At 29.0% G+C, this 20,309-nt stretch overlaps 1 protein-coding gene across 2 annotated transcripts in view; it reads left to right on the top strand.

Annotated features, from left to right (window-relative positions):
* Window positions 1–399: 399 nt before the first annotated feature.
* The window catches only part of LOC132946080 (spondin-2), a 132,817-nt gene continuing 112,907 nt past the window's right edge, over window positions 400–20,309 (top strand). The window contains exon 1 of one of the 2 annotated variants that reach the window (XM_061015899.1): window positions 400–759. In XM_061015899.1, coding sequence (XP_060871882.1) covers window positions 567–759 — 193 coding nt within the window. In that variant the 5' untranslated portion in view covers window positions 400–566. The remainder of the gene's footprint in view (window positions 760–20,309) is intronic. The other variant, XM_061015900.1, reaches the window with a different exon arrangement.

The raw sequence follows: 20,309 nt of genomic DNA, 5'->3' as shown, positions 1-20,309 counted from the left end.
CGAACATGTTCAGTGGGGCCCATTATCTTCTTGAAGAATAAATAAAAATAAAAATAATAAAAATAAAATATATGCTTGTATGTAACATTTGAGTTTAGCGTTGTCCACTGACGACGGAATGGTTCGAGTGCTCTCGGACTGCGCGGTGGAGTCCTACACCCCTACCGACTACCTACCCGGCAGTGGTAGCACTGGACAAGTGGACAGGCGGACGAGCGTGGTATGGTGGTGGATCTCGGACGATGATGAGGAGGGTTGGTTTTAAAATCAACACGTTGGCGGCGGTGTCACGGCGGGCCGCTGCCGCTTCCACCGTCCGCGATGCCGGCGTTGTCGTCAACGGCGACGGCGGTGGCGGTGGCTGCGGCGGCGGCGCGGCGGCAGCGACGACGATGACGACGACGCGCGATGGTTGTCGGTTAGTAAACTTTTGTCCACGGCCCGATCGACACGCCTGTTGCGAACGCTGACGCCGCCGTCCACCTGTCCTTCCGTCCGTCAACGCATATTTATCACACAAATAAATTATTATAAAGACAGAAAGACAACGAGGCCGCCACTGCAATATGCAATCCGTCCGACGGTTATTGGCGTGCATGTTCGTCGCGGTCGCCGTGTGTCGGTGCATTGGCGCTCCGTCGTGTTCGCCGGATAAGCTAGCCAGGTACCGGGTGGTGGTACGCACGTTCTGGACCCGTGACCGGTTCCCCAAACATTTCCCCGAATGGAGACCACAAGCACAGTGGAGCAAAGTCGTCGGTGAGTCGATTTTAATATACCGCAGTTCAGAACGTCTTACAATATTTATTAGTGATTTTTATCTTAGACACACATTGTCTTAGGTATGATTACTTAAGTAGTACCTAAATGCATTTTATAAGTATTTTCATTTGAAAAATTTATGATTTTTAAACACAGAAAAATAATAATAGAGTAAAACTGTAACATGGTGATAATTATTGGGTTATATTGATTAGTATTTAATTTACGTTTATGTATATTATTATATTATTATACCTATATGTTTTTAGAAAATTGAGAGCATCATTTTTTAGACCTATACATTAAAAACCAATGTACCTATGCAAGAACTGCTAGCTTAAAATACAACAAATTGAACGGGAATGTTGATTCCGTTATTTTCAATGACAAATAAATTGTAACTAACGAATTATTTTAAATTTTTTCGATTATTATTTATAGGTAGTAAGTATAGGTACCTTCCGTAAAAGTGTACCTAAACTATGAATAGGAGAATCAATAAAATGTTTGGTTACCATTATAAGATATATTGATGTTAAATCTGTCACAGAAATTGTCTGTAAAAATTAAAAACTCAAGATGAAAACTTTAATAAGAATTATAGGCACCCATAAAGTGACAACCACAAGTATCAAAAATGCAATTTTATGAAGAATTAAATTAAATAATGTAATTTTAATAATTAGATTATAGGTAGGTACTCTCTTGAGAAAACACTTGAAGAAAATTATTGTGTCGTACATCGTGCATTGGATTCTGCACAATATTTGATTAGTGTAGTGAAACCATTGATTGTGGATACTCATGTACTCAGGTGCATAAAACTTTTTTTGCAATTATTCACTATCTGTTCAAAGAAATATCCAAAATCGTGTATAATGTGTGAACAACATATCAAAATATATGGATCAACTACCTAACGTCTAATATAAAATCAAATGTTTTAATGAATAGAATAATTCAATAATATCCATTCATAAAATATTTGAATTAACTTTAGGCATTTTTTAATATAACATAAAACTGTTTTCTAACACATACAAAGATTTGTGATATTTGTGTATGATTTCGATTGTATTTCTTAACACGACTTCTAAGGACATGCTTTAAATTTATTTAAATAATTAAATAAAACTGATTTAAAATGTATTTACTAATTACAATGTAATCATTTATTATCATTATTTATTAGTTTCAAACACACGCTTAAAATCTAAAACGTATTAATTTATTAGTAATAGTTAGCATTTGACTATATATAACAACATTTACAAAATTCGTAAAACATTTGTAAACTATAAATTACTAATTAGTATTCACATTTTTACTTTTTAATCCATGTCACTTTATATAGTTCTCAATATTGTTTTCAAGTACATAAATATATACGCATCTGTAGCGCATCAACAACTCATTTTAATTAACGTCGTAGAAGTCAAATGACTATCGTATAAACTTTACGTACACTGTAGTTTTTATTATAAATAGGTAAATATACCACACACACACACGCGCGCGCGCACGTAGGTATACATTATACATTAGCATATAATATACAGGTGTGTGTGTGTGTTTGTGTGTGTGTTTTATGCTACGGATATATTGAAGGTAGGGTCAGCCAAAAGCCACAAACAGTTTCCGGAGGGGAAAGGTTTTTTTGACGTCTCGGCTATATAGAAAGTACTAATGGTAGCGAAGTGTGGGGTAAGTTTTGAAAAGCTCCTGCTGTGAACCATCGCAATTGCCTTGGCGTTTGAAATCCATTGACGAACATAGACCTCGTTGTCGGAAGGATGCACACGCTATGTGAATACAGAAAAGGTACCTATACCTACTGTCGTTATGTGGATATGAAGCTTTTCTTTATTTTTTATGATCATACCCTATGGTTGTCTGAGTAAATATATATTTTTTGTTTTTCTAGAAACTTTCTGAAATCGGCTGGTTTTATAATTTTGCATATATTTTGATATATTTATAACTACATTATGTATTAGATGTATACACAAATACTGCACACAAGATCACAAGAATATAAATGAGGACAATGTTTCAACAAATAAAATAAACTGAATAATTTTGATGAGAATTCTTGGTAAATTATTAAAAAATAATAATTATATTATGTATATACCTAATGTAAAATATAATACGCATATTAAATTATGTATATGTTTTCTGCTTGTCATAGTTTTAAATTTAATTAGGAGAAACCTAATGAAAAAATGATTATCTAACTTACACATAATTTGTTCCTCTAAAAATATGGTCAATCAGTCTAACAATTAACGACTGTTATTATAGTTATCACAACAATTATAGAATAAATTACAATCAAATAAATATAAACTTTTAAACTTTTTTAGTTGTACCTAGCTATATTATAATAATTTATAATAAATGTGTTATGTACTATAGTTAAATGAATCAAAACAATTTATATAATTTGATATAATTAAGTGGATAATTTAATGCATTTTAAGGAATTTCCTTCATTGCCGTGTTAATAAATATGCCGGCATGTCACCCTTTCTATCCTAACCTAACCCTTCTATCCACCACAAACAAATAAATAACCATATTGTTACAAGTTTGTATTTAATATATATTAACATATATATACAACACACACACACACACTCATGACTCATGAGCAAATAATAATATATAAACTCGGCACCACCTAATTGTATTTGTTTTCCAATTGTATTAAAAAAAAATTCTAATAAAATAAGAAACCTTTGGCGTAAAATTAAATTGTCTGTTTTTCAGTTAAACGGGGTTGGTTATTCTACTATTTTCGGATTGTCACGCCGAGGAACGAGAGTGTACTGAAATAATTACTAGACAATATTGTATTTATAAAACATTTTAAATGTTTAAACACTAAAATGTAACTATCAAACTCAATAGGTATTGATGTTGTTATAATATTATTGTGGCCCATACAAGGAAACACAAAAAAATACAATTTTGTATCTGAGTAAAAGTAAATAATTTACACTAGAAAATAATACGAACGAAATAGAAATGCTTTGGTGCAAGCGCTATGGCCTTTCTAACATATAGGTATTCGCACACTGATGCGATACTGCTGCAGCGGGTAATGTAATAAATAAATTGTACATGCAACATATTTTTAAGGCCACTATGAAAACAATAATGTTTGCCTACGGGCACCGTGGAATTTACAACCACGCCGAAAATTGTGTACCTATGTTATTTGTATTATTATCCATATTCTCCGATTATTTATGTCTTCCTAAAAAATACTGCGTAAATTAGAAAACTTTCGTTTTATTTTCCCTTCAAAAAAGTGCAGCCACTAAAAATGTGTCACCCTAGCTGATTACTCCCCCCTTTGATTCCCTTAACACAACACTGCTATTTCTCTGTTATACATAAAAACCCCATTATGCTTTTCACGATATGAATGTATTTTCTTAATATATATAATTATACATTTATATAATTATAATTACCTAGAGAATTATTGTTATTGCAGTAATTATTTATTTGAATTTATAAAGATATACATAAAACTTTGAATTAAAGTCACGATCGTCAGTCACATGTATTGACTTTTAATAAAGTATTTTAGTTTACTTATTTATTTTAACAATTTGCATTTTCTAAAAATAGGTACACAGTTATTTTATGAAGGTATACGTTATCTCATAAGACGTATGTATACTTGCATTTTCCTGAGGCTATGTTTGCTTTTGAGCAATTTTATGACGCAATTCAATTGCAGATTTTCTTTCCCTTCTCCGAAGAGGAGTACTCTTTGACGAACATAGGTTATCGCGGTAAATAACGTTTTATTTAACCTAGCTTAAGTACCAAACGATGACTTGGTTTGATTTGTTGTTTTGGTTGATAAAAGACAGAGGGAGGATTACAGTATATAATAGTTGTTTACAATATAACTCAAATAGAATTGAATGCTCTATTGGTAGATATTGAGTGGCAATCCGCACAGCCTCCGGTATATGCTGTCGCAAACATGTTTTCGATCAAACATACAGAGAACTACTGTTTACCTAAGTTAAAACTAGTTTTAATAAATGTAATAAGTAATAGGTAACTATATTTTAGTATATAACACAAAATACGTAAATATCGTATTTAAGTATAAACATAATACATACCTACCTGCTACCTATCTAAGTACCTAGTTATTGGTACTTCACTAGTAAGTGTCACCAATATGTGGGTCTCTACTCAAAAAAATGTCATGCTCTATGCTCATTTGTTTGGTTTTACCACCTTATAAATTTATAAATTTCCTGTATTCCTAGTACACTTATTGGCTATTGAGCCCCTTAAGATAATATAGATTTTACATTAACTGTACAAATAATTAATGTAGGTAGGTACTGCAAAGTGCAAATTCTGATCTCTGCAGTACAGCATGTGAGGTGTGTATAGTACACCTAGCTGAATTATAATATAAGTTACTAATAGGCAATAGTTAATAATAATAATATTAATGTATGATAAATTGATTACCTACCTTCCTATATTGGATGGTTTTGGTCTTTTGGGGTTTGAGATTCTGAGCAGTGCATAATATAATATTAATGTGCCTATTGATTTAACAAAAAATGATGTTTATTTTATCTGAAGACACTTTTGCTGGTGGAAAAAATGTTTAGATTTTCAACTTTGAAGGCAATTTCTGGTTGAAAAATCCGATTTGGTGGGTATAAGTAAAAATTATTTTTTTAAATAATTGGAAAGAAAAAAAATAATTTAAGGAACACTGGATTTTTATAAGAAATCGGTTTTTGCTAAAAATCAATTTTGTTATTTTAGTGTTTATCAAAACGGAGATACTTGAAAGTTTCATAAGACGGTTTTATTATCATTTTCTATACGTAGCATATTATTTGAAATATTATAATTAAGTTATTTATGGATATTTTCGAATTTTTTCTATAAAATTCAATAAAACATTTTAGATTCTGAGTGGAGCGATGAATGTATTGATAATTGATTTTACAATGATGCGTGTCTTTTTTTTGTGTGTGTATACAATAAGTAGTCAAAATAATGCTTCGATTTTCAACTTAAGTATCTTGTTCGATAGGAAAATGAATCTGGTTAATACTTTGGGGGTCAAAAGAGCTGGAAAAAATCGGTTTTCGACAAATTCTAGTTTTTGTGTGATTCTAAAACAAATAACTGTAGATACATGAAATGTGCACTTAATGTTTATATTAGTATTAGGTATAAACTAAAATTTTTCAAAATATTTTGACTTGTTTTGAGCTGTTTACGCACATTTTTAGTTTCCAATTTTATTAGCTTTTTTTTCTATAGATGTTAATAAAATTGTATTCATTAGGTCAAAAAGCTTGAAAATTAATTACAAGACTACCTACTAATATAATATTGTTACAACGGAAGTTGGAAAATATTAAAAATACATAGACACAGTTTTTTTTCTTAGCATTTAAGTTAAAATTTTGACAAAAGGCACACAAATCACAATAATGTGCAAATTATTTGAGTTAGAAATCCCTAAAAAATTTTCTTTTTAAATCTAAGATTTAAAAAAGTAATACGAGATTCCTCTTAATTTTGTCTACTTTTATCAAAAAAAAAAAAAAATGTCTATAAGATAGTCAAATTAAATTTTTATGAGCGTTTGAATTTCAAAATTTTACAACATTGTATTTTTGATTTTTCAATAGTAGCGATTATTTTATTTAGTTGAAATTCAAAAACGAATAACCATAGACACTTGAAATTTATATCACATGATTATTTTATCAATTCCTATACTTGATAACATTTTAAAAATATTTTCGAGTTGTTTACGGACATTTTAAATTTTTTTGTTTTTTTTTTTCTATAAATAATATTGCATTTGTTGGTGAAAAAGCGTGAAAAATTAATACAAGGTTCCTGATATATTATTACAAAAGCAGTTAAAAAATATTAAAAATTCATAGGCACAATTTTTTTTATAAGCATTTAAAGTTCAATTTTTGACAACATTTATCAAATTTAAAAACGATTTTGTAGTTAAATATTTTTAAAAGGTTTAATTTTTTTAGCTAAGGATTGAAAAATGAAAACAAGGTTCCACGTAAATAGGTAAATAAATTACGTTATTCACAATAATATCATAGGCCGTTTTCGCTCAGAATCGTTTTTTCTTATACAATGGTATAAATCATTGAACTCAAATTTAACACCATCCATTACAGTGACCCACTATTATAACATACTATACAACCGAGTGACACCCACTTGCCCACCTTTTTTATTTTATTTATCGTAAGGCATAAGATATACTTCGTAATATAGATACGGTCAGTCTTCGGTGATAATTTTTTTTTGTATGGAATGATTTATTATTGAATACAAAATTAATAAAATATACATTAGATTGACTTACTCAATGATGAATTACACCAACGCTTACTGTACTTTCGGATTTTTTAATTTTTAATTATTATTTTGTGTTTATAAACATAGGTAAATGCAGGGGCAGACTGGGACAGCTATTCGGCCGGGGAAATCTATATTTTTCGTATAATACAATAATAGTTGTCATTGAATTTAACACTTTACAGTGATCTATGGTGATGTAGGTACCTATACTCTCCTTGAGAAGTGAGTTCCTCGATTTTTCAAAGAATTGATTAATAATTATAATGAATTTTGCCATAAAACGAATGTCAACCAAAATGAAATCTATGTAGATATAATAATATACGAATTTGTATAAACTCTGAAAACATAAATCGTAATAAAGTATACATATTTACTCAAGATTTAAAATGTTGGTTGTAATAAAAAAATTTGTTTATATTATTTTCTTTGAGCTCTACAACACAGGAGTTCTATTTTAGCTATGGAAATGCCATAATAATGCTCTCGTGATATCATTATAATACGTATAATATGCGCGAGAGGAGTGGTTGTGTCAGATACGTTTCCACTAGCGACGTTCAAAAAGACCGGAAATCCCTTTTACTATTCTCCCACAATTCTTGAAAAGTATTAATGCAATTACGTTCCGGAGGTGTAGGAAAAGTATTGTAATTTATTTTACCTCGTAGTTACTAAAATGTAGAGGTAACCAACGAGATAATAAACGAAATACTTTTGTACTATTATTTAGACAAGTTTGTGGAAAATATTCAAAATGATGGAATTTATTATTTATTCAACTAAATTATATTTATATCAACATTTTTTTTTTACAAGCAAAAGTAACTAAAGAGATAATAATATATTTTACCGTTTTTAATTTAAATAGGTTGATGAATGAACAATAGCCGAGAAAAAATGGGTTATTGCTTGAATTATTTCAGTAAAATGTCACTCAAATAAATTAACTTATACTATCAAAAATCTGTCTTTTTTATTGGCGTACATATTTACCGTAGTTTTTGATTTTATTCGTACAATATTTGTAATATTTATCTTATCTAAATAAAACTTGAATAAATTAATCAAAAAACTATTACTTATTAATATCTTCTTTATACCACATGGAACGGAAACAAATTAATGAGAGGACGTCATACCTACCCGAGTGTATTGTCTTTGCCCCCCCCCCCCCTCTCTATCATTCAAACGTAAAATATATCAAATTCGAAAAACCAATTTTGTGTTGTTAGCTTCAATATTAGAGGACATTGACTTTTTATCAAATTCAAAGGTTAGAAAATTATCTGTGTTTGATGGTTTCTTACAATATTAAATTTATTAAGTGAATTATGAGTATTTAAAATATTAAAATATAAAAATACTTAAATTGAAATGTTAAAAATATCAATAATAATGAGTGTCGGCAAAGTATACAAAGTGTGCAGTCTTAACCTGTAGTTTATTTATTATATTAACTAGTGCATATACTATTTTATATTATTATATACGTAGGTAGGTACATATAATACCTACAATTAATAGTAATAATATTTTACCGTCATAAATTTTGTTTGAAAAAGACATCTGGTGATTTTCGGAACCCATAACTCTAATGTACCATAACTATCATTGTCTGCGCACGATGTGGTGCAGTATACAGTAGGTACATAGTTTTATATATTATATATATATAGTTATCTGTTATGCTTTCACCCACTCTAAAATGGTTGTGAATCAAACCCGACGAGGAGAGCAATAAGTTAGAGCTAAGAAGAAGTGTTTGCGGCGGCAAACGCGCCGAGATATAGAGAGTCAGAGAAATTTCGGTACCGGAAATTTACGATCGAGAGGATATCATCTTCCGGTATACATTTCCGTTCCACCTAACCCCCAGACACTGGGGCTGCAGGCGTACATGGTTATACCTATACGCGTGTCTGGCGCACGTTTCTCACACCAACAAATCACCACCACCACTACCACCACCACCACCTTAATATGCCACCCTACGTTGCACCGCTCTTAGTACAATAATATCGTCGGCGTGGAGGTGTGTAAAGCTGCTCACAGCTTTTGTTATCTTTTCGGCTCAATTAACCTATGCCACTCTTCCCTACCACACCCCTCAAGAAATCATGTGTCTATATATTATATAGGTAACCAGCCTCAGCGGGCTGAGTGAGAAAAGGGCCACAGATTCATTTGTCAAACGGCTAAGCCAAATCGATGCCCGTGGTGTCAACGAGCGAGCGAGAGATAAACATGATTTGGCAAGACGCCATGCCGCCGGTTCTCCTGTGATGGAATTTATAATTTGATAATAACCCGTGACAAGGATAAACGACAAAGGTTTACCAACGGTTAAATAATTGATCACACGAGAAGGCTGCTACTGTATACGCTATAGGTAGCTACTGTATTCCACCTTATCCTTGTGTTGACAATATCAATCTATATAATATATTATTCATTTATTTAATCGTATTTTACTGAAACTCGAAACATCATCCTAGCGCATGATATAAATTATATACCTGTACAAGGATGTTTAATGTTGACAACAAAAATCTCACGTAAAAATACATAGTAATGTTTACCTAAATGGTTAATAATTATACAATGTGCATTGAACCAACAATGGTTATATTATAGTATATTATATAGTACAATCAGGTGCGTTACCAGGGTTTTTTTAAAAATTTAAATAGAATTTGTGGTGGGAGGGAGGTTAACATAATTTCCATTGTAGTTATCAGTCTTCATATTTATTATAAAACATGAAATGTAATAACTACATGACAATATATTTTTATATATCTGAAGCACTTAGTAAATATATTTTTTGTATAAATATGAACGAGGGTCGGGGGTGTTAAAACACCAAAACATCCTCCCCCACATATGACTACGCCATCGAGTATAATAAATAGGTACCCGCACTATACCTACCTACTATCAAACCGTATTGTAATAATTTCAGCAGTAGAAAATATGTTGTATGGTAATATCATAGAGTAATAATATTAAATAGAATGATTAATGGTATTGGTTGGCTAATGCAAAAAAAGTCAATGCTAACAAACATAATTTTCATAAATTATAAAGGGTGTACAGTAGGTATAATGTTGACAATGTTGTGTACCTACTATATAGGTATATTATAACTTGGAGTCGTATAATATATTAATATATATGTAAATATAAATTTCTCAGGTATTATCATTTTAATCATATAATTTTTTAGCGTTGGGTTTACTGTATTTATTTTAATATTTCAAGCATCATTCACAATGTACGCATTTTTAAGAGAAAAGAGGATTTATATTTTACTTTACGCCATATAATACTCTTCGAGCTTTAAATCATTTAACCACGACGAGCGAACAAATTAAATTATTCGTCATTAGGCACGGTTTTCGTCCTAAATGTATACAATTTTCTCACGTCCACTTGCCTCGGGCGATGACGGAGTTCCTTATTATTACAAGTCCCAGATATATATATATACATAAAAAAAAGCATTTACGAAATGCGGGACGTTATTATTATATTATTATAGCACGATGCATACGACGCACACCTGTGCGATCCGACAGAGTTCAGTAACACGAACTGGTGTATAGTCACGTGATAACACACACGCACACACTAGAATGCACGCAAATACTATCCATTCAACACCGTGACAAATTGTGTCTCTAATTTTGGGTTCCGCGTACATCCCGCGAACGGCCGGCGGCCATCTAAAAATACGCGTATTGCCGTGACCGGCCGACATTGTTGGTGTGCCAACTGGGCCCGGCGGACACGTGCACGTCTCGTATTCCCGTCAGATACTCATATATCGTAGTATCGTCCGCAAATGGTTATGCGTGTCTGTTGATGTCCCTTGCGGTACCTATACATTGTGAGTACCATTTTTTTTTTATAACCACCCCTATGCCCCGGTTACTTGTACCGTCCACCGAGCGCTCTCGAATATTGATTTACCGCCGAACACGAGACCGTTGGAGATCAATCACGTGGGCGACGAAGACCACTGAAATATAGATTACAATATATACTGGGGCGCGGACTAAAACCGAGCCGTCGTGTTTGATGTTACCCCAAAAGGGCAAAACATCGAACGTCCGTAAGATTAACACAAAACGATTAAACATTTATAATATCATGATAAAAAAAGCAAAAAAAAAGAAAAATAGGAAAAAATAATACACATATTTTATACTTAGGTATATAAATGTATAATATTATATTTTTTAACTGATTTAGAATAATAAATATATGATTTCACAAAACCTATAGAAAATATAATATATCCACAAGTATGAATTTAAAATGTTAGCCCAAGCTAAAGTCTAAGGATGTACCCCACTCCCACCACAAAGATTTTAGACCTAAAGATGTCTAACGGCCGTTTTTTCGTGTTTCTACATTTGGTAATAGGTAACTATTGTATGCCTTTTTCTAAATCAAAAATAGTTCATCGAATTTTGTCAACACATTTTTATTTTTACTTAGGATACGTGGTTTATTTTACGCGGGAAAAATATTGGAGTAATCCTGGTGAAAAATTTGCGTGACGATCGTGGCTCATTTTTATTGATTTTATTGTAGGTAAAGCGCGTGTACTAGTGTACTACAGTCATTTATATTACACATTATAGGATTATGTTCATGGTCGTATTCTTAAGTACCGTGTTAATAAAATAAGAATTTACAGAATGATTAGTCAAGCATTCTCACCCCCATTGTTTCATTTAATAGTAAATTTATCCTAATTTTAAAATCCTCTGAATTTTTTATACAATTTAAGGAATGTTCCTTGGTGATACTAACTTTATTATTTAAATGTGAACCAAAAGATGGTTTTATTAATACTCAAGGAGTGTCCTGTGGCGATCCAAACTTTTTCAAATGAGAACCATCTATTTTTATTTTTTATAGCAAATTGTTAAGGAGATATTTTTTTTCGATAATGTTGATGAACATAGTTCGAAACTTGAACTAATAGTTTCTGAGTTATTTTATTTTAAGTAGGTACTACTTAATGAGAGCTATGATGATTTGAAAATTATGTTAATTAATCATTTGAAAAAAAAAAATAATAATATCACTACAGGAAACTTCTTAAATGTTAAAAAAAAATATAACTAATAAGTCTATAACGTCTATATTACATTATTATAGTGGTATTATACACTATATATACAGTATACAGTTCAAAAGTTACAATTAGTATACAATTACAATTCAAATTCAGTAACCTAGTACATGATATGTAGCTAGTGCAGATGTTTAAGTGCAGTTTTTTTTAATGTATAATTAAGATATGGTATATTATATTAATTTTATAGTGGTAAAAGGGAGGCTGTACTAAAATATTCTCACTATATACATTCGGAACTACGGTAAGGTTAGCTTACTTTACAATTAACTAACATACTGTATAGACAATCCCTATTCGGGAATTTTTTCGAGTGTTTTTAACATTTATGTCTTAATGTCTTATTATACTCTAATGGTAATTCTTTTGTAATAACTATTTAGTAGTCACGATAACGGATTTTAGTAATTACGTGAATCAAATATTACTTCATATAGAAAATAAAGTATTGGTTTTATTTTCTGACAGTGATAAAAAACTAAGCGAATTTGACGGTTGACATTTAATATAAATTAGAGACAGTATTAAATTTGTGAATTTGTCATAATTTGTAAATCTTATGAGTTGTGGATGGCTTTTTAAATATTTAATTTAATTATCCAGTATCCATTGCATAGTTGTAATACGACTATTTACTAAGTACCTACATTACATATTAGATATAACTAAGTAAATAACTATATAATTGTAGTACGATATGACAATATGGTACCTATACAATTAATATTGTATAATTAGATGAAACGAGGGAACAAAGAAGTACAAATGCCTTTACTTGCATTTAAATTTCCCATTACGATTTATGATGTTTATTTAGATAATTAATTCATCCAAACAGTATATACGAAACCAGTAAATATAAAATGACTATCCTTCGTTAGCTGAATTTTATAATCATATAACCTTACTAATTATTTAGTAAACTGATTTTACTTAAATTTATAGGTACTTTCAAAAATAGAAAAATGTATTTATACTTATAGGGTAGGTATCATTATGGTAGGTACCACTATTGCTATGTGCTTTTATCTTTTTAAACATGGTTAAACATGGTATTCGAGTTTACCGTAGGATTCTTACTCACATTAATATAAAAACAATAATAGAAGGAATCTTATGACTCTTATTTCGTCAAAAATAAAATTCTAATCACAAATCTACAGTCTTCGATTCAAGTACTTCAATAACTTAATTTTTAATTTCTGAGTTGTTACTGAGCAGTATTACTCTGACCAATTTACTTGTTTCTTGAGACCCCAAGTATTTAAAATAATATATTGCAGGTCAAAATTTACTTGTCAATACCGATAGCTTTTTTTTACATATTTTACTGAAGTAAAATATTATAAGTTCTAAAAACTGTTAATTTAGTTTAAAAACCTATGACATCTTTAATTAATTCGTGTATACATATACATAGATATATATAATTAAATAAACGTTACCGATGTAAATTAATATAGGTTTACAATGTTAACATAATAATATTAAGATGATGTCTGCGCGCACTATATGTTTTCTTTATCTGACGAGTGACGACGGACCCACCCACAGCATGACAAATTGCTGTTTTATGTTGTTATCTTAAAAAAAACTAATTTTAATACAATTCATCTTGTTTTTATTTAAAATTAAAAATAATATTATTTAAGCTAAAAAGTTATCAATACCATTAAACTCCTTTTTTCACGATTTATAAAGAGAACGACGGATGTCAACGCACGTGCAACATGACAAATTTGCGTCCAGCTGCAGAACCAACCTTGTGTTGTTACTTGTTAGATTTAGTTTATATTAGAGTGATATAACATAATATTATCGTTCACTATTATTATAATAGGTGTTATAATATTAGTATACATTATTTATACAAACTTAAAGTTAAAATCATTATTTGTGTTTGTAGTTTGTACGTTGGTTTTTAACGATACAACAGTTCTTATGCAAGTTATGATTAAATAAAATAATACCTACAGCTTAAAAATGATTACAATATCTTACTTTAAACTGAAATACCGTAATAAAACAATGTATAAACACCAATATCTAATGTTCTTTAATTTAAGTTTGATAATAATAATACATTTGTTATGTTGCACGTGGGCCAGAGAGAGAGAGAGAGATAGAGGAAAAACAATTGTGCGCTGACATCCAATATTAACGTTATTATTTTATTTACTTATTTTTTAGGTACATAAAATTACTCAACAAAATTGAATTAATCCAAGAAATTTTGAATATTTTTCAGTGATATAATATTAATAATTTTACCAATATTGTATTTATCGACATTTGATATGCAATCATTATTATTACTTATATTCTTTTCTTCAATGTCTTGTCACTGTCAATTAAAAGTTATAAAATTGTATTTGTATTTGAACAAGTATATGATAACATCAGCTAGAAACACATGCCAAAAGTGTAAGGATTGTTCATTAAATTTTATCAATCTGAGTGTAGATTTTTGTCATTTACGGGCAGAATAGATTTTTTTCAAGACACTATACAATGGCTAAAACGATATATTATTTAACTCAAAGAGCACTGAAAAGTGTTCTTTTTCTTTTCAACAGTTGTGGAGTTGAAACGAATAATAAATTGCATTTTAGAGTGAAGAAATGAGCAAGTAAAAAAAAATATGTGAAGTTAGCTATTTTTTACATTTAAGCTCAGTTACTTAGTTACTGTAGGTATCCACACATTTTTAGTATAATACGAATTAAGAAATGTTTATTATTAATATTGAACAATAACTTAATTTAATATAATTGGTATGAATTCAACGTTATTTTAAGTTACAAAGTATAATTTCTTGATGGTTAGTTAAGTTTATTACCGTTTGTTTTCGCTAAAATGTACGTTGACGCTTACTGCAGTAATTACATGTAGACGAAATATTTCAAATAGTTTCAAGTAATTTCAACTTCAATATTCTCATTACTTTTGTAAAATGTAATTAAATTCATGGTGAAAAAGTTATCAATGTTAAAATGTATGCATTATTTTGGATTATTTTTTTTTGTTATTTAGCATTGAATGTAGAATTTTTTCAATAAATAATTGTATTAGGTATTTATTATAACGATTCTGAGCGGAAACGGTGTGTCGCCTCTTTTTCTAAGGATATTTTATAATTTATATATATTATTATTAGTTGAACTAACTTTTACCAAAAGAAAACAAATATATTTTATACAAATTATTACAATATTAAATTATATCATAATAGATTATTGCCGTTGGGTAACTTAAAAGTCAATACTGACTACCGTCAGTAACCTTAGATGGACATGAATTGATTATTCCTAAACCGTGGTTAGGATATATAGGTTATGTTTCTAAAGACTTTGAAAAATTCATTGTTTATTGTAAATAATAATATAAGTAGTGGTGTACCATTTCAAGTCTCTACCTACGAATAATATTTTTTGAATCGCAACAATATCATTAACAAAAATCGTTTTAAAACATATTTGAATTTCAATCTCTTATAAAACAAAATTGTGACTTAGTATTTTCTATATTTTTTAACTGCTGTTATTGAAATGTAAAAATAACATGAAATTTAATTTTCAAACATTTATATCTAGAAATAATTATTGTACACCTAGTTCGAAATAACTAAAAAGTTGAAAATTGAAAATGTCTATGATTAATATTAAAATAGTGTCAAAATATTTTGAAATATATATTTTATATCTAAAAAATCTTATACAAATATTTGGTTAACATTTGAAGTTTTCATGGTTAGGCCAAAGTTGCATATATATTTCCGTTTTTCAGTATTTTTTCATCTTTACCAAAATATTAAAAAAAATATAATTTTAAGCCTCCAAAGCAGGATCCAATTTGCTACCAGAAACCACTTTCAAATCTCAATGTAGAAGATTAAGCATTTTCAATAAAAAAAATAAAATTCATAAATTTAAAACTAATATCTACATTCATTTCTCTGCATTCATATCTAAAAGATAATAACGCGATAAACGATAATATTGTTTGAAGTGACTTTCTCTTATTCCATAATACAATAATGTTATGTCCCAAGATTTATATGATTGACCATTGATTTACGATGGAACGAATTATAGTTGGATAAAACAAATTATTTATAAGTAGGAAGATGTTCTAATTTATATATTAAACCCTTATGTGTAATTACCTGTTTAATCGGGGAATAAAAACTCAAAATGCATATACCTACTCTTTATTATAAGTGATGTAGTTTAAGATGGAAATAACTTTTATCAGTATATAATTAACTTCGCAGTTCGAACACACACTGCAATGCAATATTGACTAACCACAATTTCATTATATTAATTATGTTTAAAGTGTTTTAGTTTAAGCTTGTGTTCATTATGTCTGAGGAGAAACGGCAAAAAAAGGTATTCATTTAAAACTATGAACATTTTAATTTCATTAAATTGTCGATCTAATATTTTCCCATGTGAATTGACGGCTGGTTATTTACCGGTTTTGGGTATATATTCGCAACTGTTTGGGCAGAAAATGGGCGTATACGAATAAGTGGAGGGAATAAAAGAAATAGAGAAAGAAAGAAAAAATAAGGTAAGTATATGAGAGGAAAATTGTGAAAGAGTTTTCTTTTCGCCTTATAATATAATATATATATATATATAGGTATAGTGCGTAAAGCTCTTAAGACGATAAAGTCTGGCGATAATTTATCGGTATACTGCTGTAATTTCCATTAACGTAATAAACGGTTGAACTGGGATTTATGGTCGCTGCTATAGACGCGCGTTAGAGACGAACATTAAAATTGACAATGTCTCAGACCCTATAGTTGCCGTGTACAGTGTACTAATACGGCTATACAGCAGCCCACCAAGTGTATCAACGCTATTGTGGACGTGGTGTTTTCATTTTCAAAACGTCACGATTCTTGATTGTTATATATTATAATAACAGTACCTTTATATTTTAAAATGAAAAGAAAAAATAATAATAAACAGATATTATAATTTGTAATGAACATACAAGATTAACTCAAGGATTCCAAACGGCAAAAAAATAGAAAACTAATATGAAAAATATGCGTAGACCGATACTTAAAAGTTACATTAAAACTATACGCCAAGGAAATCATGTAGTTGAGCTGCATTAACACAATAACACACTGCACAAATTGAACGCAAAACTATAGGCCCAAACCAGAATCAAAAAGTAATTTTGTGCAGCGAAATATATATCCTAGTTAAATTGTTTGACTGTTTAAACTAAAAATAGGCAAATAACTTATATTTCATAGGTTTTTTTTGAAAAAAATGTCCATAATAATAAAACGATTGCCATTTATAGCTGAAGTCAATAAAGAACAGACAAAAATAAAATAAATAGTGCCTTGTATCTATTTACATTATACTATTTATACTTATAATAAATTCTTCTTTGAAGTTTAGAACAAAATGTATTTGATCATAAAAGAATAAATCGCTCAGTCACCCACGGTACCTAAAAGGACGACAAAGTAAAATAATAATTATAATAATGTATAATATGATAATCGTTGATCGTTTATTGTCTTGTCTTTTGTACATTATTATATTGTATTAATAATTATACCATTGCATTCAATTGCAGTCGTCGTATATACATTATATTATCGTTCATAAAATATTACCGTAATATTTATTGTTGAGCTGGTTGCCACTCAAAAACGAAAGTAATTAAAATCATTATACGGCTTACTAATATGATAATCTAAATAAAAATATTATCTCACGATTATTTAGATAAGACTTGGTTTTGGGAGACTTTAAGATTGGCAGTTATCGCATTTTAAAAGTAAATTTCACTAGAATTCGATTACGAGTATTTGTCTATTTTTTTTTAAACTAACCTAACTGGACATTATAAATTATAATATATAAAGTAATTATCTTTTGAGATATTAAATCATACTATTACTTTTTGTGATTTTCTAGTATATTAGCTCCTTATAAAAATCTGCTATTGAAAAATGATAACCATCAAAGAACAAAAGGAAATTTGTCATAAGGTAAATAATGAGTAAGTAATTACATAGTATAAAATACTCAGAAAGCCTAACCTAACCTTTATTTAAGGCGGATTTTTATTAAATTGTCGTGTATTTATACTATACGTTTGAGATGTTGACTCGGCTTATTATACAATTTGAAAAACAGCCTAACCTACCTAATGGCTAATATCATGTTTTAAAATAAAATACATCATCTAAAAATTAATTAAAATATGAACATTTATTGCACTTAGAACTGAGTGCGAAAATAAAATTGTTGGTTACTATAGTTCCGGTTTTGAAGAGTGGTGATGGTGTTACAATTTATTGGTTTCTATTAGATTCTGTACGGAGCAAAGAATCCATTCATTTTACGATAATGTATTTTTTTTGGTCTGTGTACACGATTTATAATATACCAAATTCTTTTATTTTCAATTTCAATATCTTCTCTAATAGGAAAATTAATCTAGTTGGTACTTTTGGGAGTTTGTAACATTTAAAATTTTCAGTACTTTTCATATTAATAATTGGAAAACCAAAAATAAAATATGGAAAACAGGAATTTTCACGCAAAACCAGTTATGAAAATTTTGCTGTAGGTAATTCAAAAAAGAACATGATACTTTAAATTTTTACCAAAATTTTTTATACATGGTATAATTTTCAAAATATTTTGACTCTTTTTGAACTATTTAATATACAAACAGTACACAAATGTGCATTTTTTGATTTTTTTTCAATAGTTGTCGATAAAAAAATGTTCATTTGGTAAATATGCTTAAAAATTCAATACGAGGTTCTTAATATTATGTTTATATTATTGTAATTAAAAAGTAAAGTTTAGCGTAATTCCACAAATATTTCTTACGAGCGTGTGAAATTTAAAATTTAATAAAATTCGATATTTACTACTATAGTAGTGAAATAAATTACTTTTATAGCAATATAAATATTTCATAAAATATACTTAGTAATCACCTTTTGGAGCAGTAAAAATACTTCAATTTTAAACTTTTACGGTTGTTTCCAGTAGACAATTTGATATAGTTGGTCCTTAGTGCGGGGTCAAAAATATAAAATTCCAAGTACTTACTTAACAAAGTAACAAAGTATCTGGGAAAACGAAAAAAAGTAAGAAAAACGGAAATTTTTACGCAAAACCAGTTATTGACAAAATTAATTTAGTTTTTTTGTCGTAAGTTGTAAATGAATAACTGTATTAACTTTGTGGTTTCTACTTTTCCCTTTTTTAAAACTTTACGTCCAATTTTTACAATAAAATTACTTTCAATTTCATTGAATTGCACTACAGGCCACAATGTGACATAAAAGTACTTGCATGTTTGTTTTGTTGTGTTGTAAATATTATAATATATAATTATTTTCTATCTCTTATTCATATATTTCACTTAGTTTTTATTCGAGTTATTTTACGAATATAATATAGGTACATTAAGTACCTATCATAGTACAATATTATATTATATCCTGATAGAAAAATAAGTTTTAATAAAAATATTAGGTACCTACGTTATTGATAAATATTTATCAAACATTTGTTTTAATATTGACACTTGTCGGTATTTTTATGCATATACCTAACGAACAAATTCAATCGAGGTTTTATTAATTATATTTATATGGATAATTGTTTGAAATTTTAAATAAAATAGGTATCTTATTACTGCTATTTGCTAACGTGATTTAAAAACTACGCATGCAAATCAGTTGTTTTAATATTTTATTTTCGTTATAATATACCACACACATTCAAGTTCAAAATAAAAGCAAACTAAAGTTTTGTCTGCAAAATCATGAAAATTTGCAAATAATTTTTCAGTTAAAAATGCATTACATTTTTTATTTTAAGGCTTGAAATTTGAATACTTATGAGATTACTCATTAGTTTTTTTACAGCAAACTAATAATGTCAAACATACACATTCACGATTTTTTTATAGACATTTCAAGTTCAAT

This window comes from Metopolophium dirhodum, chromosome 6 (assembly GCF_019925205.1).
Source record: "Metopolophium dirhodum isolate CAU chromosome 6, ASM1992520v1, whole genome shotgun sequence".
In the NCBI taxonomy this organism is placed as follows: Eukaryota; Metazoa; Arthropoda; class Insecta; order Hemiptera; family Aphididae; genus Metopolophium; species Metopolophium dirhodum.
Note: the sequence above shows the minus strand (reverse complement) of the source record. Positions and strands in the feature narration are given on the sequence as shown.